Source organism: Bubalus kerabau, chromosome 5 (genome assembly GCF_029407905.1).
Source record: "Bubalus kerabau isolate K-KA32 ecotype Philippines breed swamp buffalo chromosome 5, PCC_UOA_SB_1v2, whole genome shotgun sequence".
Classification (NCBI taxonomy): Eukaryota; Metazoa; Chordata; class Mammalia; order Artiodactyla; family Bovidae; genus Bubalus; species Bubalus kerabau.
Genome location: NC_073628.1, coordinates 121971595 through 121997359, shown reverse-complemented (window position 1 = coordinate 121997359; position 25765 = coordinate 121971595). Strand labels below are relative to the sequence as shown.

At 37.3% G+C, this 25765-nt stretch overlaps 1 protein-coding gene across 1 annotated transcript in view; it reads right to left on the bottom strand.

Moving 5' to 3' along the window:
* HMCN1 (hemicentin 1) overlaps window positions 1-25765 on the bottom strand; it is a 546435-nt gene that overhangs the window by 214256 nt on the left and 306414 nt on the right. Inside the window, exons 30-36 of the mRNA XM_055582953.1 lie at window positions 22772-22926; window positions 12584-12862; window positions 11784-12065; window positions 10900-11008; window positions 9224-9393; window positions 7865-8019; window positions 742-865 (exon numbers count right to left, since the gene is read on the bottom strand). Coding sequence (XP_055438928.1) covers window positions 742-865; window positions 7865-8019; window positions 9224-9393; window positions 10900-11008; window positions 11784-12065; window positions 12584-12862; window positions 22772-22926 — 1274 coding nt within the window. The remainder of the gene's footprint in view (window positions 1-741; window positions 866-7864; window positions 8020-9223; window positions 9394-10899; window positions 11009-11783; window positions 12066-12583; window positions 12863-22771; window positions 22927-25765) is intronic.

Here is a 25765-nt window from a genome sequence, read left to right as displayed (position 1 = left end):
TAAGCTAAATGCTGGGGTGTTATTTCAGGTTAAGATCACTCAGTAAATATGGGGTGAATATATGAATGAATGGATGGAATGAATGAATAAAAGGCTTAACAAGCAATCACATGAATTAGAGAAAATGAATAAAGTGTACAAGGAGATCTTCGCTAGCTCTCTGTAAATATCCTTGGCTGAATTAGGAAAGTCCAGACGTTCAATTCTTGGTCCTTTCTGATGAACCTCTACAGATCTGAAGTCTCACAATGACAGTCCAGGAGTCTTTCAAGTTTACTGCGAAGCTGCAGTATTCATGAGGCATTCCATGGCCACTCAGACTTTTTATTAAAGTACATGAGGGAAGATCCTCAGCCAAAGATAACTTCTACTCACATCTAGCTTCAAAAAATTCATCTTTTAGGCAGGCAAGAAAATCATAGACAATGCGAAGGAAAAAACCTGCAACTTCTGGTTTTTCAACAAAAGTTATCTGTACAAAGCTATCAGCTGACAGAATTCAAACAATTAAAACATAAGGTGGTGTGTGTGTTTATGAGCTCTAGCGTGTCTATTTGACAATATGAAAACTGAAGACCTTCAATGAGTAATGACCATAATGTAAACTATATACTTTTCTCATACGGACTAAAATAAACACTCATTTCTTTTACACTACAATTCAATAAAAATGAGCCCAATATGTTTTTTTTTAAAAGACCATAGAAATGCTCTTTTGTTAAGACATGAAGGTGCCATTACCATGTACATGCAGTTGAATGTGCTGCTGTGTTTCTCCAGCTGCATTGGTAGCCACGCACGTGTATCTGCCAGCATCTTCCATCAGGGCTTTGGCAATTTGTAGAAGTCGACCAGAAGACTGTATCTAATTGGGATCAGAAAGTATAGCAGCATTCTGTACTTTACATGTGGACTTGAAAATACTTGCTGAAGAGACAAACTCATTTAAGTTTATAATATCTAATTATATTTTCATGCTGGTATCTTAATTACCTTTTGACAAATTAGAGCCAGATCACTTCATCATGCACAAGAAAACAGGCTATTTTGAAGGAAAAGCTTTTCTTATGCACTGGAAAACACGAAGTTACCTAAAGCCAGCCTGCTGGTATAGTCATAAAAGTCCACTGAATAAAAAGGCTTTAGCAATGCAACTATGAGGTATGTGATGAAAATGTAGCTATTTGAAAAAAAACCATGGTTGTATTTATATAACACTTCATAAATAGTTTTAAAACAACAATCTTTTTTGATTAAATGGTCACAGGGGCCAGAAAAACAATAAAAATTATAAAATATGAGTAATGGAAATGCAGATAAATTTCCTCCTGTCTGGGTTTCCTTATTTCCTTCCTAAGCACATGACAACTGGCCTCCACCATTTTAGAAGTAGTGATTCTGTGGTTATACTTTGAAACTGATTATTCAGGGGTTAGCAGTAACTTCCTTTTTAAAGATTTCTTTTGACATGGACCATTTTTAAAGTCTTTATTGAATTTGTTACAAGATTGCTTCTGCTTTATGTTTTGGTGTTTTCAGCTGTGAGGCATGCAGGGATCATAGCTCCCTAACTAGAGACTGAACCCCCCGCATTGGAAAGCAAAGTCTCCAGCATTGGACCACCAGGGAAGTCCCATCAGTAACTTCTCTTCACAGCACCCAGCAGTCTAGGCAGTGAGCTCAAACTACAGCATTTGGCATTGTGGGCTTCCTACTCCTTCAATCACTCTGCTCTCTGGTAGCTGAAGAGACAGTACTCCCTCAGTTCTCACTCTCTGACTTTCTTAGTAGATTACAGAACCTGTTTCCTCCTCCTGTCCCATAGACAGGGAACTTGGCTTTCTGATAGTTTTCATCCAAACCCATGTCTTCAATGAAGAATCCTGTGCAGGCTCCTCCATTTACAGCACTGGACTCAACTTCTCTCCTGAGCTTCCAACTGTCTGCTGGACAAGTTAGCATATGAAATGTAACACATCCAAAGCAAAGCTTACAACTGTTCTCCCCATATTTCTGAACCTAATTCTCATGTCATGTCTTGTTGAATGGCACAGGTCATCTGGGTTTCAGAGGCCACTGTGACTCTCCCAGTAATTAGGCAATGCTATGTTTCTCAGATCCCTTGTCTCCATTCTCACAGCCACTGTGGGATTATAACAGCTCCTTAATTTATATTCCAGTGTCTCCAGCCTCCCAAACTGTTAATCTGCCTTGCATACTGTTGCCAGAATAATTTGTGTAAAATGCAAATTTGATCCTTTTACCAGTCCCCCTTCAAAGCTCATGCATGGCTCATCACTTTGTCCAAAATGAAACTGGAGCTCAGCAAAGCCTTCCAGGCTCACCACATTCTGACCCCAGATGATCTCTCCATACACTGCCTTGTACACTCCCACTTAACTTCTTCTCCAGCAATACTGTACTAAACATTGCAACCAGCACATTCACATACTTATATTCACTTCTGGACTTTCACACGTGGCCTTTAAAAAGTGCCATAATTTCTTAAGACTCTGTGTTACATCAGTTTTCTCTCCTGTTTCTTCTCACTCTTTATGCTGCCCTTGAATTAAGTCATCCCTGTCCAGAGTTTCAAATATCATAATGCATCAATATCTCCAGCGATCCTTTGAGCTCCAAGACCATATATTCCATGGTTTCCCTGGTATCCCCATTTATTTCAAAATCATCTTAACTCTGAAAAGTCTAAAACTCATAGTTTTTTCCCCTCAAACTTACCTGCCTCCAAAATCTCCTTTCTCGCTGGATGGCATCACTGTCTATGCACTTGTGTATACTAGATTCCTACTAGTTTTTCTTGATGTTCCCCACTCCCTCACCTTTTATCAACAATCTATAATCAAGCCCTAATGCTTTAACCAGTAAATAACTATCAAATATATCCATGTATCTTCACTTCTGTGGCCAGTATGAGTACAAATTTCTACCTTTTCTCTCCTAGACAAAAATAAATAAGTTCAACTGATTTCCACATATCTACTCTTGACTCCTTAAATTCTTTCTCCAAAAAGGCCTAGCTAACTCCTGAAAATGTAAGCCTGCTCATGTCATTTTTCTCTCTGTTCAGTTCAGTTCAGTCGCTCAGTCGTGTCCGACTCTTTGCCACCCCGTGAATTGCAGCATGCCAGGCCTCCCTGTCCATCACCAACTCCCAGAATTCACTCAAACTCACGTCCATCAAAACAGTGATTCCATCCAGCCATCTCATCCTCTGTCGTCCCCTTCTCCTCCTGCCCCCAATCCCTCCCAGCATCAGAGTCTTTTTCAATGAGTCAACTCTTTGCATGAGGTGGCCAAAGTACTGGAGTTTCAACTTTAGCATCATTCCTTCCAAAGAAAACCCAGGGCTGATCTCCTTCAGAATGGACTGGTTGGATCTCCTTGCAGTCCAAGGGACTCTCAAGAGTCTTCTCCAACACCACAGTTCAAAAGCATCAATTCTTCGGTGCTCAGCTTTCTTCACAGTCCAACTCTCACATCCATACATGACTACTGGAAAAACCATAGCCTTGACTAGATGGACCTTTGTTGGCAAAGTAATGTCTCTGCTCTTCAATATGCTATCTAGGTTGGTCATAACTTTCCTTCCAAGGAGTAAGCGTCTTTTAATTTCATGGCTGCAGTCACCATCTGCAGTGATTTGGGAGCCCCAAAAAATAAAGTCTGACACTGTTTCCCCATCTATTTCCCATGAAGTGATGGGACCAGATGCCATGATCTTAGTTTTCTGAATGTTGAACTTGAAGCCAACTTTTTCACTCTACTCTTTCACTTTCATCAAGAGGCTTTTTAGTTCCTCTTCACTTTCTGCCATAAGGGTGGTGTCATCTGCATATCTGAGGTTATTGATATTTCTTCCGGCAATCTTGATTCCAGCTTCTGCTTCTTCCAGCCCAGTGTTTCTCATGATGTACTCTGCATATAAGTTAAATAAGCAGGGTGACAACATACAGCCTTGACGCACTCCTTTTCCTATTTGGAACCAGTCTGTTGTTCCATGTCCAGTTCTAACTGTTGCTTCCTGACCTGCATATAGGTTTCTCAAGAGGCAGGTCAGGTGGTCTAGTATTCCCATCTCTTTCAGAATTTTCCACAGTTGATTGTGATCCACACAGTCAAAGGCTTTGGCATAGTCAATACAGCAGAAATAGATGTTTTTCTGGAACTCTCTTGCTTTTTCGATGCTCCAGCAGATGTTGGCAATTTGATCTCTGGTTCCTCTGCCTTTTCTAAAACCAGCTTGAACATCAGGAAGTTCACGGTTCACGTATTGCTGAAGCCTGGCTTGGAGAATTTTGAGCATTACTTTACTAGCGTGTGAGATGAGTGCAATTGTGCGGTAGTTTGAGCATTCTTTGGCATTGCCTTTCTTTGGGATTGGAATGAAAACTGACCTTTTCCAGTCCTGTGGCCACTGCTGAGTTTTCCAAATTTGCTGGCATATTAAGTGCAGCACTTTTACAGCATCATCTATCAGGATTTGAAATAGCTCAACTGGAATTCCATCACCTCCATAGCTTTGTTAGTGGTGATGCTTTCTAAGGCCCACTTGACTTCACATTCCAGGATGTCTGGCTTTAGGTGAGTGATCACACCATCGTGATTATCTGGGCTGTGAAGATCTTTTTTGTACAGTTCTTCTGTGTATTCTTGCCACCTCTTCTTAATATCTTCTGCTTCTGTTAGGTCCATACCATCTGTCCTTTATTGAGCCCATCTTTGCATGAAATGTTCCCTTGGTATCTCTAATTTTCTTGAAGAGATCTCTAGTTTTTCCCATTCTGTTGTTTTCCTCTATTTCTTTGCATTGATCGCTGAGGAAGGCTTTCTTATCTCTTCTTGCTATTCTTTGGAACTCTGCATTCAGATGTTTATATCTTTCCTTTTCTCCTTTGCCTTTCACTTCTCTTCTTTTCACAGCTATTTGTAAGGCCTCTCCAGACAGCCATTTTGCTTTTTTGCATTTCTTTTCCATGGGGATGGTCTTGATCCCTGTCTCCTGTACAATGTCACGAACCTCAGTCCATAGTTCATCAGGCACTCTACCTATCAGATCTAGTCCCTTAGATCTATTTCCACTTCCACTGTATAATCATAAGGGATTTGATTTAGGTCATACCTGAATGGTCTAGTGGTTTTCCCTACTTTCTTCAATTTCAGTCTGAATTTGGCAATAAGGAGTTCATGATCTGAGCCACAGTCAGCTCCCAGTCTGGTTTTTGCTGACTGTATAGAGCTTTTCCATCTTTGGCTGCAAAGAATATAATCAATCTGATTTCGGTGTTGCCCATCTGGTGATGTCCATGTGCAGAGTCTTCTCTTGTGTTGTTGGAAGAGGGTGTTTGCTATGACCAGTGCATTCTCTTGGCAAAATTCTATTAGCCTTTGCCCTACTTCATTCCGTATTCCAAGGCCAAATTTGCCTGTTACTCCAGGTGTTTCTTGACTTCCTACTTTTGCATTCCAGTCCCCTATAATGAAAAGGACATCTTTTTTGGGTGTTAGTTCTAAAAGGTCTTGTAAGTCTTCATAGAACCGTTCAATTTCAGCTTCTTCAGCATTTCTGGTTGGGCATAGACTTGGATTACTGTGATATTGAATGGTTTGCCTTGGAAACGAACAGGGATCATTCTGTTGTTTTTGAGATTGCATCCAAGTACTGCATTTCAGACTCTTTTGTTGACCATGATGGCTACTCCATTTCTTCTAAGGGATTCCTGCCCACAGTAGTAGATATAATGGTCATCTGAGTTAAATTCACCCATTCCAGTTTGCTGATTCCTAGAATGTCAACGTTCACTCTTGTCATCTCCTGTTTGACCACTTCCAATTTGCCTTGATTCACGGACCTAACATTCCAGGTTCCTATGCAATACTGCCCTTTCCCTGGTGAGAGCTACCAATATTTCCCTGGTAGCTCAGACAGTAAAGCATCTGCCTACAATGTGGGAGACTCGGGTTTAATCCCTGGGTCAGGAAGATCTCCTGGAGAAAGGAATGGCAACCCACTCTAGTATTCTTGCCTCCCCACCCCGCTTCACCCAAAAGAAACATTTTTCTCTTAAAACTGTTCAAAAATCTCCCATTGCTTTAAAGTGAAAATAAAAACATTAATATTACTCGAATACTTTCCACTCATCCTCTGATCTTCTCTAACATCATTTCTCCCTTGCTCTTACTTCCCTAAGCCAATGACTTGCTTTCAGGTTCTCAAAAGGTATTATACTGCCCTTTGTTTGCCCACGAACATCTTCTCTGAAAGATTCTACTCAGCTCTCTTCTATTAATGTTTCCATTTAACTCCATATGTTCTTCAGATCTCTGCTTACAGATTTTCTTCATAAATCACCCTCATGCTTTTGGAAGAGGTCTTTGAGAGGATGTGACCGCCTGCATGACCTGTGAGCTGGACTCAAGCATTTGGAGGCTCCTGAACTTCTCATGTTTGGAATGTGCATTCCATCTGCCTCCGCAGTGCTAGACACTGCCCAAGGATATAGCCTTGAGATATTAGTGTGCTGTTGAGACCATCTGAACGGATATGCGACTAAACCTAGTTAGGGCCTCTATATAAAGTTTTAAGATTTGGTAGGCAGGTGAGGAGATGTCCTCATCTTACAGACATTCAAGACAAGCCTGGAAAGTAAGTTCCCTTGCTTATTAAATCTGCCGCTACCAATCTGGAGTGCTGTGACTCTTTCTGAGGTCTCTCTTTCCCCTCTGAATAGGGGGGTGGTTTCAGATTACACCCGGGAAGCTCCAGGGGTTGCAAACCACACAGGCTCAAAGGCAGCATTTCTTATTATCTGTTCTTAAACCTCTCTAAACTCTCTCTTAAAATTACTCATCCCTATCTCCAATTATACTTTTGTATGTTTATATGATAAATATCTGTCTCACAGGTAAGCAGTTGTTTACCTGTACTATGATAGAAGGATATGTATTAAATCTTTTGTTAGCACAAAATGTGTGAGATTAATTCCACTAGATTTGGAATAGGAATAATAAATGAACAGATCACTTCTGCCAGGAAAAGAACTTTGCATATACCTCATTACTGAAACTTCTCTCAAGCAAAGCGCAAGCCCATTTAGTCAATTAATCTGATCTTAGAAGCAAAATCTATTATTTTAAATGCATCATTTAAATCACTCAAGTTTACAATCTACTCATCTCTTAATTCAACAAATATGTACTGACTATAGTTATATACCAGGGACTATACTCAGTATGCCTGGAGAAGGAAATGGCACCCCACTCCAGTACTCTTGCCTGGAAAATCCCATGGACAGAGAAGCCTGGTAGACTACAGTCCATGGGATTGCAAAGAGTCGGACACGACTGAGCGACTTCACTTCACTTACACTCAGTATGAAAGAAACAGAAAGGAACTTACTCATAGAGACTGGTCTCTGCCATCTTGAAGATTATAAACTAAACTATATTTTCCAAGACAAATTTCACCTAGGCTTATGTAGTTATAATTCCACCTTAATCCTAGTCAAAGGTGAACATATCTCTGATACTCTGACTTAGTACTGATGAACTGTTCATCTATGGGACACTGGTTTTTTTAATCAAGTAAAACAGGCATACGTTGAGATAATACAAATAACAACCACTATGTTAAAATCAACATCATTGTTAAAGTTATTAGTCTTCAATTCCATTTTTCGAGTCAAAATATTAAGCTAAATTTTAAACAAGCCTAAGGACAACACATAATATTTTAGTGCATTTCCCGCAAAATCTGTCCAACAGGAAAACCTATAACTAAGAAAAGAGAATATGACAGCTCCTTATATAGCTTTCTCATCTTCAACGTAATAATATTCATACTTACTTTGAGGTTCCCTTGGGCAGTGTTGACAGGCTGTCCATCTTTCAACCATGTAATAGATGGATTCGGAATGCCATTAGCTATGCACTGCAAGGTGATGGGCTTGTACTTCAGTACAGCTCTCTCAGAAAGACCTGAGGATTTGATTGTTGGAGGAACTAGATTTAAGGAAAAGAGAAGAGAAGGAAGGAAGGAAAGAAGGAAGAAAAAAGAAAGTTGAGGAGGGGACAGAGGGAGAGAGGGAACAAAAACCATAATCAGTAGGCTCAACACTTAAAGATCCAGAACTTGAAAGTTTAAAATTTAGAAAGGAAAAGATGACAAAGTAATAAACAACAAAATAAATTCACCCATGCACTTCATTTATCGTTTTTAGCAATTTTAGAGTTACTTATTTCTGAAGTAGGATCTCTAATTCTCCAAAGAATAAGTAAAGCGTGTTTACAGCAACTGCAATCCATATGTATGCTTGGCTTACAACCTTTTGGTCTGTTTTCCTAATGTATTATGACCTTCCATTTCTCCAGAACTGCCTCATTAAATCAGGGTGCGTTTCCAGTACCCATAATTATACCACATGAATCTGTCCCCAGCAGGGCTGATTAAATCCAGGATGGTAATCTGAGTTAAGCTGGGCTTGCCAGATTTCCTCCCTCAAGAACTGGAACTGACAGTGAGAAACGGGACTGGCTATATTCTATCATGGGATTGAAAAGGTGGGAAAAAACCCAGTCTGCCTGGGAAGAATGAAACTGATGTTCATAGAAACCTCTGCTTGTAGCTTCCAAAGGCTCTCCAGTTTCTTATTCCAGTCCTTCCCTTCCCAAGGACGACTAGCAAATGAGATACATAATACCCTGGCAGAGGTTTGCTGCTGTCATTAGAGTTATGATTCTAACCCTATTATGCCAGTTCCAAGAATGCAATTATGTGCCCTGGATCCCGCATTATACCTTCAGCCTCCATTTCTGAAAATGACTTTATTCACACTCCCTTCTGTTTTGGCTGAAAGCTTGAATGCTTATAACCCCCGTTTATTTGACATTTGCTACCTATCTCTTCTATCTTCTTTGATCTCATTGCTCAGACCCTTGCATGTTGTGTAGAATATACCTCCTACCATTTAAATTCCATCTCAATTCATTCACATGGTTATCACATGGTTAAATTGTCCGTGTTAGTAAAGTGCCTTAAAATTTTCCATTATGTAACTCAAATTTTCATCCAAATTCACATTCAAATTTGTACTACTTTCCACAATTCAAGATTTATCCAGATTAATGAGTCACAATCTGAATTAGATACTGAAACGATGCATAAATGAATTTTCAGTGAAATGTTCCTGTCCCTTCTTCAGCATACCATGAACAGTTACTTCAAATTCCTTCTTGTGGTCTCCAGCAGTGTTTGTTGCTACACACCGATAAAGGCCTGTGTCTGACACTTGAGCCTGGGCAATAACCAGTTTGCGTCCATTTAGTAAGATCCTAAATCCATCTCTTTCATCAATGAGCTGGCTGTCCTTCAGCCACCTATAGAAATAGAGCAAAAAGAAGTCTGGAGATATACTTTAAATAACTGCATTCCTAAGTCATCAATCAACCACTCTATCTATCTTGGAGAAACTACATTTACCAATATATATTGGACTCATATATTTATATACGTGTACACATATATTTGGGCTTCCCAGGTGGTGCTAGTGGTAAAGAATCCGCCTGCCTAATGTAGTAGATAAAAGAGACATGGATTCAATCCCTGAGTTGCAAAGACTCCCTGGAGAAAGGCATGGCGACCCACTCCAGTATTCATGCCTAGAGAACCCCATGGACAGAGGAGCCTGGCGGGCTACGGTACTTAGGGTCGCAAAGAGTCAGATACAACTGAAGCGACTTAGCACAACACAGAAGAACATGATATATATATTCTCAATGATGTACTTGCATAATTTCCCATTTGCTCATTCTATGAAATAAATTGAAAATCAGGAAAAGAAAAAGTTTAAAAAGAAGTTGGCATATTGCAGGAAACCAAAGAACTATGTGTACAGGTCTTCATTTTTCTATTAATGCCGGGCTACAGAAAGAGGCAAATGCTCCTACCTGTCTCTCACTTCCAATGTTTAGGTAACATGAACCAGCAAAACACACACAATCCTAAAACATCTGTAAAACAAAACTCTAAAATCATATGGTATCTTATAAGTTTTAGTTATCATGAGTTATCACTTTCCATTTAGTCTATAGTCCTGTGTGTGTGCTTAGTCGCTCAGTCACGTCCGACTCTTTGAGACCCCATGGGCTGCAGCCCACCAGGCTCCTCTGTCCATGGGATTCTCCAGGTAAGAATACTGGAGTGGGTTGCCATTTCCTCCTCCAGGGGATCTTCCCAACCCAGGGACCGAACCCAGGTCTCCCTCATTGCAAGCAGATTCTTTACTGTCTGAGGCACTAGAGAAGCCCATAATCATGTGTGGAGCTATTTTGTTCCAACAACTAGTTGAGCATCTGTTCGTTTGCATATCCCATATCACCTTGGAAATGAAAGGTAAGTATTCAAGAAATACTTTGTGAATGAAGGAATGAGAAAAAAATAATTGGTAGTCATATATTCATGTTAAGTTCCTCTATTTCCCTAATATTTCTGGTACACTGTTCTAAATTTAGTTGTTCATTAAACATCTCAGTGCTTCAAGAAGATCTGACAGATAGTGCTTAATATTCTGTTTCTATGAACTGAAAATGTAATTTTTAAGAGCGTATAATGAATTCCTCTAATGGAGCAGATTTATGGGCCCTGTGAGTATCAGATAAAAGTTGCCTTGCATTGAGTTAGCCAAAAAGCTGATTCAGCTTTCTTCTGCCAAATGAAATTTTTGGCCAACTCAATTAGAGAATACATCTTTTAATAAAAGAGGTATATAATCAGTATACCTTTATACAATCACTTTTTAGTGACATAGAACCTCTTTCAAAATAGCTCTAAAACTCTCAAATAAAAAAGTGGGAGGTATTTAGAAGACATACCAAAGCCCTTACATGATAGTTGGTGGAGGAGAACCTGTCACTTGACAATCTAGTTCCAGCAAGTTATTGACCATTACAATGAAGTAAGACGTTTCATCTCCTCCTTCTATAGCTGGTGGCACTAGAAAAAAAGAGGGATGAAACATACAAAGAAATGTATACAAGAGAAAATATAGTATCCCATTAAGCAATAATACTAAATTGTTCTTCAGAAGGCTGTTAAGTATCACAGTCATTTGGTACATGAAGGATACTTGAAATGGACTCTGAGATACATTTTATAATATGCATTTGCCAGGGTCAATAAATATACTTTTGACACACTGTGAATTTTTCTCAGCTAATCTAGCACTATGGCACTGCAGATGCTATGAGAACATAGCTGATTCATATCTTATGTTGTTTATTGTCATAAGAATAAGATAAGGGAATGTCAAAAATTGGGCCTGCATTGAAAGTTTCAATTCATAAAGAAAGAGAGACTCAAAGCTACAAGATGACTTTCCAAGGTCCACAGACTGTTTCTTGTTTAGCACAGTGTTCATGACATGTTGTCACTCAATGCACAGATCCTGTCACAGATGTAAAAATGTTACTCACGGTCACAGTGAGAGACCCTGCTGTCACTCACTGCAATCAGATATTGTCACAGATGTAAAAATGCATCTATATATTTAAAAGTGTACCTATCAGAATAAGTGGAAGATGTAGGTGGGTTTTTAGATCTTGGGACTCTGGTGGTCAATCCACCATTCAGTAATATGTAGTCCAGAGCTGAACAGATAACTAAACCTTCTCTAAGACTGTCTGATTATTTCACGAACACAAAAGCATTTCATAAACAAGGCAGATTGTGCTATGAATATGAGAATACATGGGGTGGCCTTCTCATTTACCTAAGACATCAACTTCGTATTTGATTTCCTTTTCTCCTGCCACACTCGTAGCCACACATATATACTGGCCCCTATCGACTTCTAGGGCACTTGTGATTTCTAGTTTCTTCCCACCAGCTTCTATGCGGATGTTGTCACTGGCTTTCACAGGTACACCGTCTTTCAACCAGGTTAGAACTGGAGGAGGGTTGCCGGCAGCTTTACACTCCAGGGTCAGTGAATGAGCAACTTTCACTTGCTTATTCAGAGGCTCAGCCAGGTCACCTTCAATCACTGGAGGAACTAGAGGCAGAAAAAAGCAATATTTCAGGCAATTCTTTGGAATCCTAATGAAATAAAGAGGATTTTTCTTTTCACTCATACAGGTTGACTATAGGAACTATAGTCAAACTATAGTCATGTCCCTCCCCCACTAAGCTACTGAGGAAAGAATTTCTTGGTTCTGCTTATCTACTGTTCTAAATATTGTGGGTTACTCTATACCATGTCTGGTTTACAAAGGACAAACTAGAGAGAATGATTTTAGTCCTAAGAACTACTTTACCTTCTCCATAAAAATCAAATGGTCTAGATTCCTAGGAGCCAAAGGCAAATGATTGACTGAATGAATGATCACTTCTTACTAACCTTAGTTTCTTAAAACTTTTTGCCAAATCATGGGACAAATCCTTCCAATTTCAATCCATGAATATAGAAGACAACACAAACCAGCAGGGATTTATCAGTGAACAAACTGGATGTTGGTGTATTAGGAAGCATAGGCAGAAAGCACATAATAAAAACATGTGTGTTTTCCTTACCATAGACGTCCACATGGAATGATTTTTCAGCAGTTCCAGCAACATTGGTTACTAGACACTTATATGCTGCTGAATCAGAGACCTGTGCTCGAGGAATATGAAGAAATTGTCCTTTTTCAACATAAAGTGCTTGTGAGCTGGATATGACTGGCTGGCCATCCTTATACCAAGTAATAGCAGGCACTGGAAGTCCTCGTGTTTCACATTCCAGTTTAATTATGCTGTTGATCAAAGCTGACACTTCTGTGGTGACATTCCCTCCTTTAATACTAGGTGGAACTACAAAGGATTTCAGAACACAAACAAGCCTTCTAAGTTTTAGCATCTGCATAAAAGTCTCAAATGAATGCTCCAGATGTTTAAATAATGCAGTAAAATAAATATGAATTAAAGACAATTAGGAAGTCTGTGATTTATCTACCAATAATGAGTTGCCTGGGGATTCCCTGGTGGCTCAGTGGTAAAGAACCTGCCTGCAAATGCAGGAGATGCAGGATCGATCCCTGAGTCTGGAAGATCCCCTGGAGTAGGAAATGGCAACTCACTCCAGTAGTCTTGCCTGGAGAATCCCATGGACAGAGCAGCCTGGCGGGCTACAGTCCAGGAGGTTGCAAAGAGTCAGATACAACTTAGCAACTAAATGATAATAACAACAATCAGTTGCCTGTCTTGTCAAAACAATCTTCATCACCCTCCTTTTGGGAGTCAGATTTCAGTAAAAGTAGAAACTCAGTTTTAATTTCAGGGGTTCATTTAAGTCCAATAGATCATGTTACTGTAACTAAGAAAGTCATGTTTAACAAACAAAGCAGAACAAAAATAAATCCCACTTAAAGTAAATACAGTAAGTTTGAAATCAGGCCAAGAGAGCAAAAATGTCAGATGAGGTACAACTGCATGCCCTTTCCCCAGGAAATACAGAAGGTCTAAGTGCTTTTAGAACCCAGCTACTGGTAAGAACTGTAGAATCTAACTTTTGCTTACTTTTTTTTTTTTTTTCTTTTCGAACCACAGAGAGTTCATTCACTGAACTATACTCATCTAATTGGTTGCATGTGTATCTTCCATAATTCAGCAACCACATGCCTGGCCTCTCACACCACATGAGGACTGTGCTGCTGAAAAACAATGCCACTGGCTGAAGCCCTGCTATATACTCTGAACACAATCATGTCAAGATTCTGCTATCATTCCAATAGTTTAAAAGAAATCAAATGGCATGTGCCTGAATTTGAGTGTCTTATTTTTTCTACATAAACTTTTATGTTAGAATATTTTTCTTATGCGACGAAAGTTATGAGTTTTGGAAGCACAATCACAGAGGTAGAGTGCCATTCTCATCAACTGTATCAAGGGTACACACTATCAATATGCCATCAGTGATATGGCATATCACTGATGATGTTGACCTTCATCACCTGGTTTAGGTAGATTTTGCTATGTTTCTCCACTGGAAAGTTAAGTCTTTTTGCCCTTTGGAAAAGAATCACTCTTCCCAGCCCACAGGTATTGGGTGGGAGCTATGTTCTACTTCCTTGAGAGGGGGAGACTACCTATATAATTTTTTTGGAATTCTCTGTATGGGAGATTTGTCTCTCATCCCCACTTTATCTATTTCTATCAATATAGACTCATGGAGACTTATTATACTTTGAGTAAAATCCAACACTACATTATTTTATTGTTCAAATTTTCCAGTTATGGCCACTGAGAACAATTCCAATTGACCCTACCTAAGCCCCTTTGACATACATCACATTATTTTAGTACTTTCTTGTTTTCTGCTCCTACTACAGGCTCCAGGCTCATCTATATATTTTCTGCCCCAGCCCTAGAAGTAACTATTTCTCCTAGAAGCTCTGGTTCTTTTTAGTGGAAAAGAATATTAGAAAACAATATCTGAATATATGTGAAATTCCTTAATGTTTTCTGATCATTGTTCTTAGAACCAGTTCATAGTGACAAACATTCATATACACATTTTTTTCTCACACATAAATGAAGGCAAGATCTACTATACAGTAACATCTTGTTTTATTGCACTTTGACTTACTATGCTTTGCAGACATTGTATTTTTCACAAACTGTAGGTCTGTGGCAACCCTGCATTGAGTAAGTCAAAATTTTTCCAAAAGTATTTGCTTACTTGCCATCTCCATCACATTTTGGTAGTTCTAACAGTGTTTCAAGCCTTTTCATTTTTATTATATTTGTTGTGGAGATCTTTGATCAGTGATTTTAATGTTACTACTATGACTTGCTAAAGACTCAGATGATAGTATTTTTTAGCAATAAAGTATTTTTTAAAATTAAGTTTTGAGACATAATACTTTTGTACATCTAATAGACAGGGAAACTAAAAAACAAAAAAAGTGTGTGACTCACTTTATTGCAATATTTATTGTGGTGTTCTGGAACTAAACATGCAATATCTCAGATGTATGACTGCACTGTGAGGTGAATTTGATGGTAGAGTAATTTTTCTATAAAGTAATTTACTATATTGATCAGGGCAGCAGCTCACAAGCCAAGCATGGAGATGCTGAACCAAGTGTAGTTTTTACATTTTTAAACAACTGGAAAAAAAGCAAAATAATAATATTTTGTGACATGTAAAAATTATATGAAATTCCAACTTCAATGCCCATTAAGTTTTATTGGAATAGTCATGTTCATTTATTTGGGTACTGTCTATGGCTACTTTTACTTCTACAATGACCAAGTTAAATTGTTGCAATAAATACCAAATATGGTGCTTTCATTGCTTCTCACTGTTGTTCAGCTCATCATAAATTTCAGTGACACAGTTAAAACACAATAGCATTTGAAGTGCCATAAATATCACCATACCATGATATTTTATTTTATCTTTATTACCAGTGCATATGCCTTACATCAAAACATTGAAAATAAAAGAGAGAAAAATGGGCTTTTAAAATGGAACATTTTTAAAGTGCAGCACATTGTAGATTATTCTGTTATTAAGTTCAATGGAAAAGCACTCAATTTATTTTTTAATAACAGTATAGCTGTTTTGAAAAAATATAGTGTTATTAAAATCAGTGTATACTAACTTTACAAGACTAAGCAGTCATCACAATATTTCCCACTCAAAGAAAGATAACAGATAAATTAATTAAAAAATGGAATGTTTCCTTAAGCAGAATTTCACAAAGATAAAAAGTCAAAATGAGCCTATAATTTAAGCTTCTTAGTTGCTCATTTGTTAGCCAAGGAAGGAAAGCCTTTAATTTAAGAGTGATTTAAGTATAATAAATCAAGAATGATTGCATTAGCAAAGAACTGTGTCTAATCAGTTTGTTTAAGACTATTAGATTTTCCATAGGAATAATTGCTTGAAGAGTTGAGAACATTGACAACATTAATAATTTTATTTAAAGGGACTTTTCTGAACAATAACAATATTCTTGGCTGTTAACACATTGACAGATGTTGTTGATACTGCTTCGTTGTCTTTTATTTGATGAGTCAATGCCATGTTTGAATATACTGAAGAATTGGCCCCTAAGAATTAGCCTGCATGGAACAACTGCAGATAAAAATATCTGCAGTTGAAAAAACTGCAGAAGTTGAAAAAACATTAATTGATTACAGTCTGAAGTGGAATCTGTTAAGATGTGCTATAACTGACGGTGATAAAAAATACCATTAGTTTAGAGAAATTTACTAAGGTTATTAGAGAAATTTACAAGGCTTATTAAAATGTAAGGTTTTAAAAGTCTATCTTTGTTCTTTGTAGTATTAATCAGCAAGCACTTGTGTAAAACATTCATGAGTTATGGAGCCAGTACTGTCCTTGGTGTATCTTACTCGCTCTTATGAACTTAAATACCATCAGTTCCATGAATTTTTGTCAGAATTAAAAGGTGAATATACTGAATTATCCTAACTTATAGCAGTTTAATGTCTTAATGGTGGAAAAGTTACATTTTAATTTTTTGAGCTTAGTACTAAGACTGAATTTTCTTTGAATGAGAATTGTTCTCAAACACCATTATTGCCTGTTGAATGGCTGTGGAACTTAGTTTTACTACAAACTTGACAATGTTTCTTAATAAATTCAACCTAAAATTATCAGACAAAATCAGCTCTTAAATATAAAATCTATATTGCTGATAGTCATTCTGTTGTTTGAATCATAAGTAATCACAAGTTGCTCTATGCATTTTCCACTCTGTCAAACAAAACTTAGATCTTGATTTCCTTACAAATTTCCAATGAATATATTTTCTGAACTCAACATTCAGTTTCAATAACATTTGTCAGACTTTGATGCAAATGCAGAATAACCTTCCACATTTAAAGTCCATATATCTCTGAAAACAAGGTCCTTCCATCTAACCCTCAATTGTAATTGATTAGCTGGTTAGCAGAATGGGAGGGTGAAAGTCAAATATCGAAAGAATATAACAGAATTCTACAAATGCCTTTCAAGTAATGAATATAATCAATTAAATCATGTTTGTGAAGTAACATTAGTATTTGAATATCTATTTCCATGAAAAGACATTTTCAAAGACGAAATACATAAAATCTCATTAAAGTATTAACAGATGAACATCTGAATTCAACTTTGGTGATAGTAATCATTAACTTTGAACTCTCATTAAAATGTTATCCTTCCAAAGGAACTCCATTCTCTTTAGTAGACTTGTATTACAACATATTTTACAATTTTTATAATTATCAGACAGAATACCAAACAATTGGTAGACATTTATTTCTATTCTTTATGTAAATACCTACATAATATCATTGATTTTCTCACAGTCTGAAAAACCTAAAATATTTTCCAACTTTGTTGTTGTTCAGTCGCTCAGTTGTGTCTGACTGTTTGCAACCCCGTGGACCGCAGTATGCCAGGCCTCCTTGTCCCTCACTATCTCCTAGAGTTTGCCCAAGTTCATGTCCATTGAGTCACTGATGCTATCTAAAGATCTCATCCTCTGCTGCCCTCTTCTCATTTTGCCTTCTATCTTTCCCAGCATCAGGCTCTTTTCCAATGAGTCAGCTGTTCATATCAGGTGGCCAAAGTATTGGAGCTCAGTCTTTCCAATGAGTATCCAGGGTTGATTGATTTCCTTTAGGACTGACTGGTTCAAACTCCCTGCAGTCCAAGGGACTCTTAAGAGTCTTCTCTAGCACCACAATTTGAAAGCATCAATTCTTCAGTGTTCAGCCTTTTTTATGGTCCAACTCTCACAACCATACATGACTACTGAAAAGAATATAGCTTTGACTATACAGACCATTGTTGGCAAAGTAATGTCTTTGCTTGTAACTCATTCGGCTTGGCATTTTGCATGATGTACTTTGCATATAAGTTAAATAAACAGGGTGACAATTTACAGCCTTGACATACTCCTTTCCCAGTTTTGAACCAGTTAGTTGTTCCACATAAGGTTCTAACTGTTGCTTCTTGACCTGCATATAGATTTCTCACGAGGCAGGTAAGGTGGTCTGGTATTCCCATCTCTTTAAGAATTTTCCACAGTTTGCTGTGATCCACACAGTCAAAGGCTTTAGCATAGTTGATGAAGCAGATGTAGATATTTCTCTGGAATTCCCTTGCTTTTTCTATAATCCAACGAATGTTGGCAATTTGATCTCGAGTTTCTCTGCCTTTTCTAAATCCAGCTTGTACATCTAGACGTTCTCAATTCAAGTAATGCTTAGGCCCAGCTTGAAGGATTTTGAGCATAATCCTACTAGCATGGAAAATGAATGCAATTGTATGGTAGTATGAACATTCTTTAGCACTGCTGTTCTTTGCTATTGGGATGAAAACTGACCTTTTCCAGTCCTGTGGCCACTGCTGAGTTTTCCAAATTTGCTAGCATATGGAATGCAGAAGTTTAACAGCATCATCTTTCAGGATTTGAAACAGCTTAGCTGGAATTCCATCACCCCGCCACTAGCTTTGTTCATAGTGATGCTTCCTAAGGCTCACTTGACTTCACACTCCAGGATGTCTGGCTCTCGGTGAGTGACCATACCATCATGGTTATCCCAGTCATTAAGACCTTTTTTTGTATAGTTCTTCTGTGTATTCTTGCCAGCTCTTCTTAATCTCTTCTGCCTCTGTTAGGTCCTTACTGTTTCTATCATTTGTTGTGCACATTCTTACATGAAATTTTCTTGGAGAGATGTCTAGTCTTTGCCATTCTGTTGTTTTTCTCTATTCCTTTGCACTGTTTATTAAAGAAGGCCTTCTTATCTCTCCTTGAAATTCTTTGGGACTCTGCATTCATTGAGTTGCATATATCTTTCCCTTTCTCTCTTGCTTTTTAGCTTTTCTTATTTCCTCAGCTATTTGTAAAGCCTCCTCAGACAACCACTTTGCCTTCTTACATTTCTTTTTCTTGGGATGGTTTTGGTCACTGCCTCTTGTACAATGTTACGAAACTCTGTCCATAGTTCTTCAGGCATTCTGTCTACCATATTTAATTCTTTGAATCTAATCATCAATAGGTAAATCGACCTATTTATCATCTTTCCCTTTATAAAAAAGGTTTGTCAAGTTCTGCTATAAATAATTAGTTAATATTAATTCAAGCTGCTGCTGCTGCTAAGTCACTTCAGTCATGTCCGACTGTGTGTGACCCCATAGACAGCAGCCCACCAGGCTCCCCCGTCCCTGGGATTCTCCAGGCAAGAACACGGGAGTGGGTTGCCATTTCCTTCTCCAATGCATGAAAGTGAAAAGTGAAAGTGAAATTGCTCAGTCATGCTACCATTTTTAAATCTTAAGAAAGAATATTTACTCAGATTTTAAATTTTAATTTTGATTTCAGCCTATTGACGTTAATCTGGAAATGTATATCAACTTTATGGCTCAAATTGTCTAAATAAACTGGCTAGCCTAATTAGTTGGATGATACATTAATGAAGTCAAGAACATAGGTTCAAACAACCCCTTACCCTCCATGAATGTTTTACAAAGGAATATCACTTGTACTGAAAAGGGTTTGTTTAAAAAGTTTGTATTTATGAATTGAGAAAAATTACTCAAAAAACATTTCTAGCTGACAGCAGAACAATATACCATCTACTGTTTAAATTTCCCAGATAAATATTTCTTCCTGCTTCAATTTAATTCATATATACTTTTCTGAGTCCTGTACTTCTGTTTGGAATCCATTGTACATTAAAATGTACCATGTATATACACTCAAAAACTTTTATACCATTTGGGGAAATTCTCAGATCTGAAACTTATCCATGATTAAGTTAAAAATCTTCACCTCAAACTACTAGCTATGAATTTGCACAATCTCCTCATAGGTTATTAAATGCTCATTTATTTCCTTTTCCTTTTCACATTCATTTCCCCCCATATCTTTTATTTTTCACTCATATTTTCTCTCCATTTCTTTCCTCATTCAGGCAAAATGTGCATTTCTGCTTTTCAGGTACATCAGATCCACCTGCTTTATCCTCACATAAAGAAAATGAATGAATCAGCTGCGGTGAGAAACACATTCTCAACCTGAGATCTATATTAGCATTTCTCACAGTTCATCCAAGTATGGTATATGTTTCATTTATTCTTATAACTAAAAGCATTTTCACAAGTGAAATAAAATAAGCTTAAGATTACACACTCAGAGGTGTAGACAAGCTTGCCTGAGAAGAAATGGTATTATTTCCTGAATTATAATACTTTAAATTTCAGTGTTACAACGCCTTTCATCTCTGATAATCTCAGAAGGTTTAATCATTCATTACAGAGTCCTCTCTTCTGTGCCTGAGGGCATGATACTGAATGAACAAGAGGATCTGAAATGAAAGGATCCAAGTCCTATGGAAGTAGGAGTCCCATTGAATCACCACAAGTATTCATCACAGACTTTGGCAACAACACAACAATGTAGAGAAGACTACTCAAGAGCTTAAGGGAAATATTGCACCTATTGTTTAAAAGCCTGGTTCTGGTAGGAGGCCAATGGTAGCAATAGTACTTTTGTTTAACTTGGATGCCTATATAGCTAATTTTTCAGTAACATTACTGTGCTTTGGAGGACATGTCTATTCAAGACTAATTTCTTCCACACGCTTCTATTTATAGACAGAAATGATTTAAAAGTCTGTATTAAGTAAAATCTTTGATTCAAGAAAGCTATTCAAACATTGTATAAAGACAACTAACATTAAAAAGGAGATCTGCAATTCAGTGAGGTTATATAGAAATCAAGCTGTATTCTATATATATACTTCAAGCGGCAAGACAATAGAATAGTAAGTAGATAATAACAAAAGTTAGACACAACTTAGCAACTAAACAACAACCATACATATTTATTGAAGTTTCACTGTAAGCCAGGCAATACGTATAAAGTATCCAGCAACTTATCCTTACAATTTCATTATTTAGTTCAGTTCAGTTCAGTTGCTCAGTCGTGTCCGACTCTTTCGACCCCATGAATTGCAGCACGCCAGGCCTCCCTGTCCATCACCAACTCCCGGAGTTCACCCAAACTCAAGTCCATCCAGTCGGTGATGCCATCCAGCCATCTCATCGTCTCTCGTCCCCTTCTCCTCCTGCCCAGGTGCTATTATTATCCCCATTTTAGAAATGAGGAACTGAAGCTCAGAGGGGTTAGACAATTTGTTCAAAGTTGCAAAGCTAGTAAGTGACGTAAGTTGGATCTGAACCCAAGTTGGCTTACCTCAGAAGCCCAAGTTCTTATTGATGACCAAACAATTACTGTCCAACAGAAATACAATGACCATATATATAATTTAAAATTTTCAAATAGTCACATTAAAAACTATGAAAATGACACATTTTATTTGTTCAGTATATCTAAAATATCATCATTTCAGATGATAAAATTATTACTTAAGTATTTTCCTTTATATTTTCATATTAGGTTTGTCTTTGAGATCTTTCCTGGTAGCTTAGCAGTAAAGAATCTGCCCACACTGGAGGACATGTGAGTTTGATCTCTGTGTCAGGAAGATTCCCTGGAGAAGGGAATGGCTACCCACTCCAGTATTGCTGCCTGGGAAATCCCATGGTGGGCAGAGGAGCCTGGCGGGCTACAGTCCATGGGGTTGCAAAAGAGTCAGACACAACTTTGTGACTCCACAACAACATTTTATATTTACAGCCTGTCTCAATTTGAACTAGCCACATTTCCAGTGCTCAGCAGTCAACTATAGCTGATGGTTACCATACTGAAAAGTTTGTCACTAGACAATTTATTCACTGAGCAAATATTTCTTGGGAGCTACTGTATGCCTGTGTGCATGCTATCAGACATTAGAGAACAGGCAAAGCAAGGTTCTTCTGAAGTTTACTTGCCTTGGTGAGAAACAGCAAATTAGTAAATAAACCCATAATTAAGCAATTAAACTATCAGACAGTGATCCGTGCTATAAGGAAAACTAGGACAATGGAATAGAGTCATTCTGTGATTGCTCTGGATTGGGAAGATCCTGCAGAAGTTTCTGAGGTATCTGAACTTTGCCTGAGTGTCATATGCTACAGAAAGAAGACAGTGCAGGGAGCAGAACCACCAATAAGCATGACTGACCCGATGAGTTCTGCTCCTTTCTATGGTGTAATTCTTTGTGCCTGAATAATCAAATACCTTCCATGGCTCCTGGCAGAAAAATAAAATGACTTTAGCGGTCATCTTCCTCAGAGGATACTGAAAGTTTTAGTGAAACAAGGGCTACATACCTCTGATGGGGACTTAACTGAAAGAAAATAACAGCACTGCTTAAAATATTTAAATTATTATCATGCGGTCTGAAGAAAGGCCAAGATAGAATGAAAATAGAATAACTGACTTGGTTGCATACTATCAACTTCATTTTATTTCATGCACCTCTACTCTTTTTAGAGCTCTTTAAAAACCTCTCTAGGTACACAGACATTTAACTTATCTTACACTAACAAATAAGGGAATACCTGACCTCTTAAGTGAGATCATATGAAAATCACTAGACCCTGAAGAAATACATACTCAATAATAAAATGCATTAAAATTGGATACAATGTTCTAGCTTAAAACAGAAGAAGATAGGCTTTTTCCCTTGAAGTACCATTTAAAATTATTTTGCATTGAATAAAAGAGCAGTTAACAGAGTCAACCCTGATTTTCAATGTATAATGAGAACTGATAATAATAGTAAAAAGCATAAGAAAGTCACACTTACTATAGATTGTCAGTTTTATATCCTTGGCTTGTTTGCCAGCTGCATTGGACACAGTACACTGGTAGCGTCCCTTGTCACTTCTTCGTGCATTTTTTAAATGTAAAACTTGTCCTCTGTCTAGAATTTCAATATTAGGGTCTCCTAAAAATAAAGGCCTAGAAAAAATACAATTTTATTCTATGGATCCATTTTCATTTTCCTAAACATTTTCTGTTTTATTAATCACAACAGAAATCATTAAGTTGTATGAGTTTTTAAAAAAATAGATCAAAGTTGAATTTTTTAGTAGGAATCTAAAAAATGCAATGATATGATTAAGTACTCCTCTTCAGAAGAGTGGGATTATTAAATCACGTTATTAATGAAAGTTTATTATCACTTTGAGATGGAAGATTCTTCCTTTTAAACTTAAATTGTTGAACAGTAATAATAAAATATTTTATTTCATTCATTCACCGCCCCCCCTTTAAATTTATATAGTTTTTCTTTTCTGAATGATGGTAGAAAATATAAGTGTATAGGAGCTTCAAGCCAAGCAATATTATTTGTAAACTAATATTATAATAACTGGAAAAATATTCACAATATATAGTTATTACTAACTAAAGACAATGAAGTCAACTTTCCTAATAAGTATTATAATATAGGAGAAGGCAATGGCACCCCACTCCAGTACTGTTGCCTGGAAAATCCCATGGATGGAGGAGCCTGGTGGGCTGCAGTCCATGGGGTTGCTAAGAGTCAGGCAGGACTGAGTGACTTCACTTTCACTTTCCACTTTCATGCATTGGAGAAGGAAATGGCAACCCACTCCAGTGTTCTTGCCTGGAGAATCCCATGGACGGAGAAGCGTGGTAGGCTGCAGTCCATGGGGTCGCACAGAGTCGGACACGACTGAAGCGACTTGGCAGGCAGCATTATAAGTATTATAATAAATATGAATGCTTTCATAATCATTAATACTGAAAGGTATTTATCCCAAAGGTAGTTCATATATATTTGTCAAGGAGTCTTTTTCCACTATTCAGTCATTTACCAACTACTATGATGTGACTGCTTTATGTTTGGTAGCAGCTTTATTTAATACTTAAAACATCATGGTTATTAAAGTCTATGATATCTTAAGAGTCATACCTTTAAAATCCCATTGATATTCTTTCAGGAAGACCTATATCTGGTTTTTAAAAAGCTGCAGGGAATTTGCCACATGATAAATGAATGCAGTCACTACTAAGACTACAAGATTAAAGAAAACACATTAAATTTTCTGCGGCAGCATCCCTTACTATTCCTTGGTATGACACTTTGTTTGAAGTTCCCTAAAACTGACAGAATAAAGTTCCTTACTTTAATGTATTCTGTTTAAAGAAGTGGAATACTTAATAATGCTACTCAAATTTAAGCAACTTTAAAACTTTCACTGATTGATCACTATGCAAGTTTCATAAAAATTGAAACAAAAAAAGCATTATAGTAAGGGAAGGTCTTCTTGGTTTATTGCCGCAACGTGAGTCTTTCCTCTTAACATTGTCAGTTTGTGTTCTTTCACAGATTTTTCTAAACATTTTCACTCATTGTTTTTTAATTTTATTTTATTTTTAAACTTTACATAATTGTATTAGTTTTGCCAAACATCAAAATGAATCCGCCACAGGTATTCACTCATAAACGTGTTGCTAAAGAATCTCAAGTTGTTACACATAAATGGCATTGTATTATTGTTCTATTTTTCTTTTAACTTGACAATAGCTACGGAGATAATTTTGGTACCTATAGCTTGATTTTCTTTTTAATTGCTGTTCAGTGTTTCACAATATGACAACGCTGTATGTCACCTATCCATTCTCCCAAGGTCAAGCTTTAAGCAGTTTTCACTTTTCTACCATCATTGTTTCAGAGAGAATTAACATACAAGCCTTCCTGTGGAACAGACAGTTGACTTCCCTTTCCTAGACACTGGAAGTATAACTGCTGTATTAGAGCATATGAACATTTAAATTTTAATAGATATCAACAAATTGGCTTTCAGAGTACTAATTTATTAATACCTTGTTCCATCAGAGTATTATATCCTAACCTACCAAACTCTAAGACAACAACTGTTATTTTTCAAACTTCTATTTTTTTGCCAAACTGATCTATGAAAAACAAAGTCATGTTATTTTTGCTTACCTTCTCCAAATTATTGAAGGTGAACATCTTTTAAAACATTTATTGCTTAACTATATAACTTTCTAATTGCCTGTTTATACCCTCCATACATTTTCCTATGTTGTCTTTCTTGACATATAAAAACATTTTATACAATCCTTTGTTTCATACACTGCAAATCTTTACCTTTTGCTACTTAAGTCTTAGATACCTACTTTCAGAAATTATAAAAATACACAAACTGTGACCATGCTGTAATAAATAAGCTCTCATGAGCAATACAAATCATTGCACCTATTATCAATGTGGGCAAACCTCAGCAGCCCTTGAACTTGAAGTCTGGGGAACATTTAATTGCTCTTTAGGGGGTGTTCTTTTTGCCCATACAGTAAACTAGCTTAAGTATTTATCTTGATGTCATAAGCAAATTTCATTTTTTAATAATGCACAAAATTCCATGTAAACACAAGATTAGTTCTTTATTTGGATCTTGTTGCTCTTCGTGTATATTTGTGCTTAGTTGCTTCAGTTGTGTTCAACTCTTTGCAACCCTATGGACTGTAGCCTGCCAGGCTCCTTTGTCCATTGGGATTCTCCAGGCAAGAATACTGGAGTGGGTTACCATGCCCTCTTGCAGGGGATCTTCCCGATCCAGGAATCGAACCGGGCACTCCTGCCTTGCAGGCGGATTCTTTACCAACTGAGCTATCAGGAAAGCCCTTGCATATATTCAGTGTATAACATATTGAATTTCTCCATGTCTCTAAAATAAATTCCTAGCATTTATAAAGCATCTTATAATTCATAAATTTGAGACCATTTTTGAATATTGCTTTTCCTTCA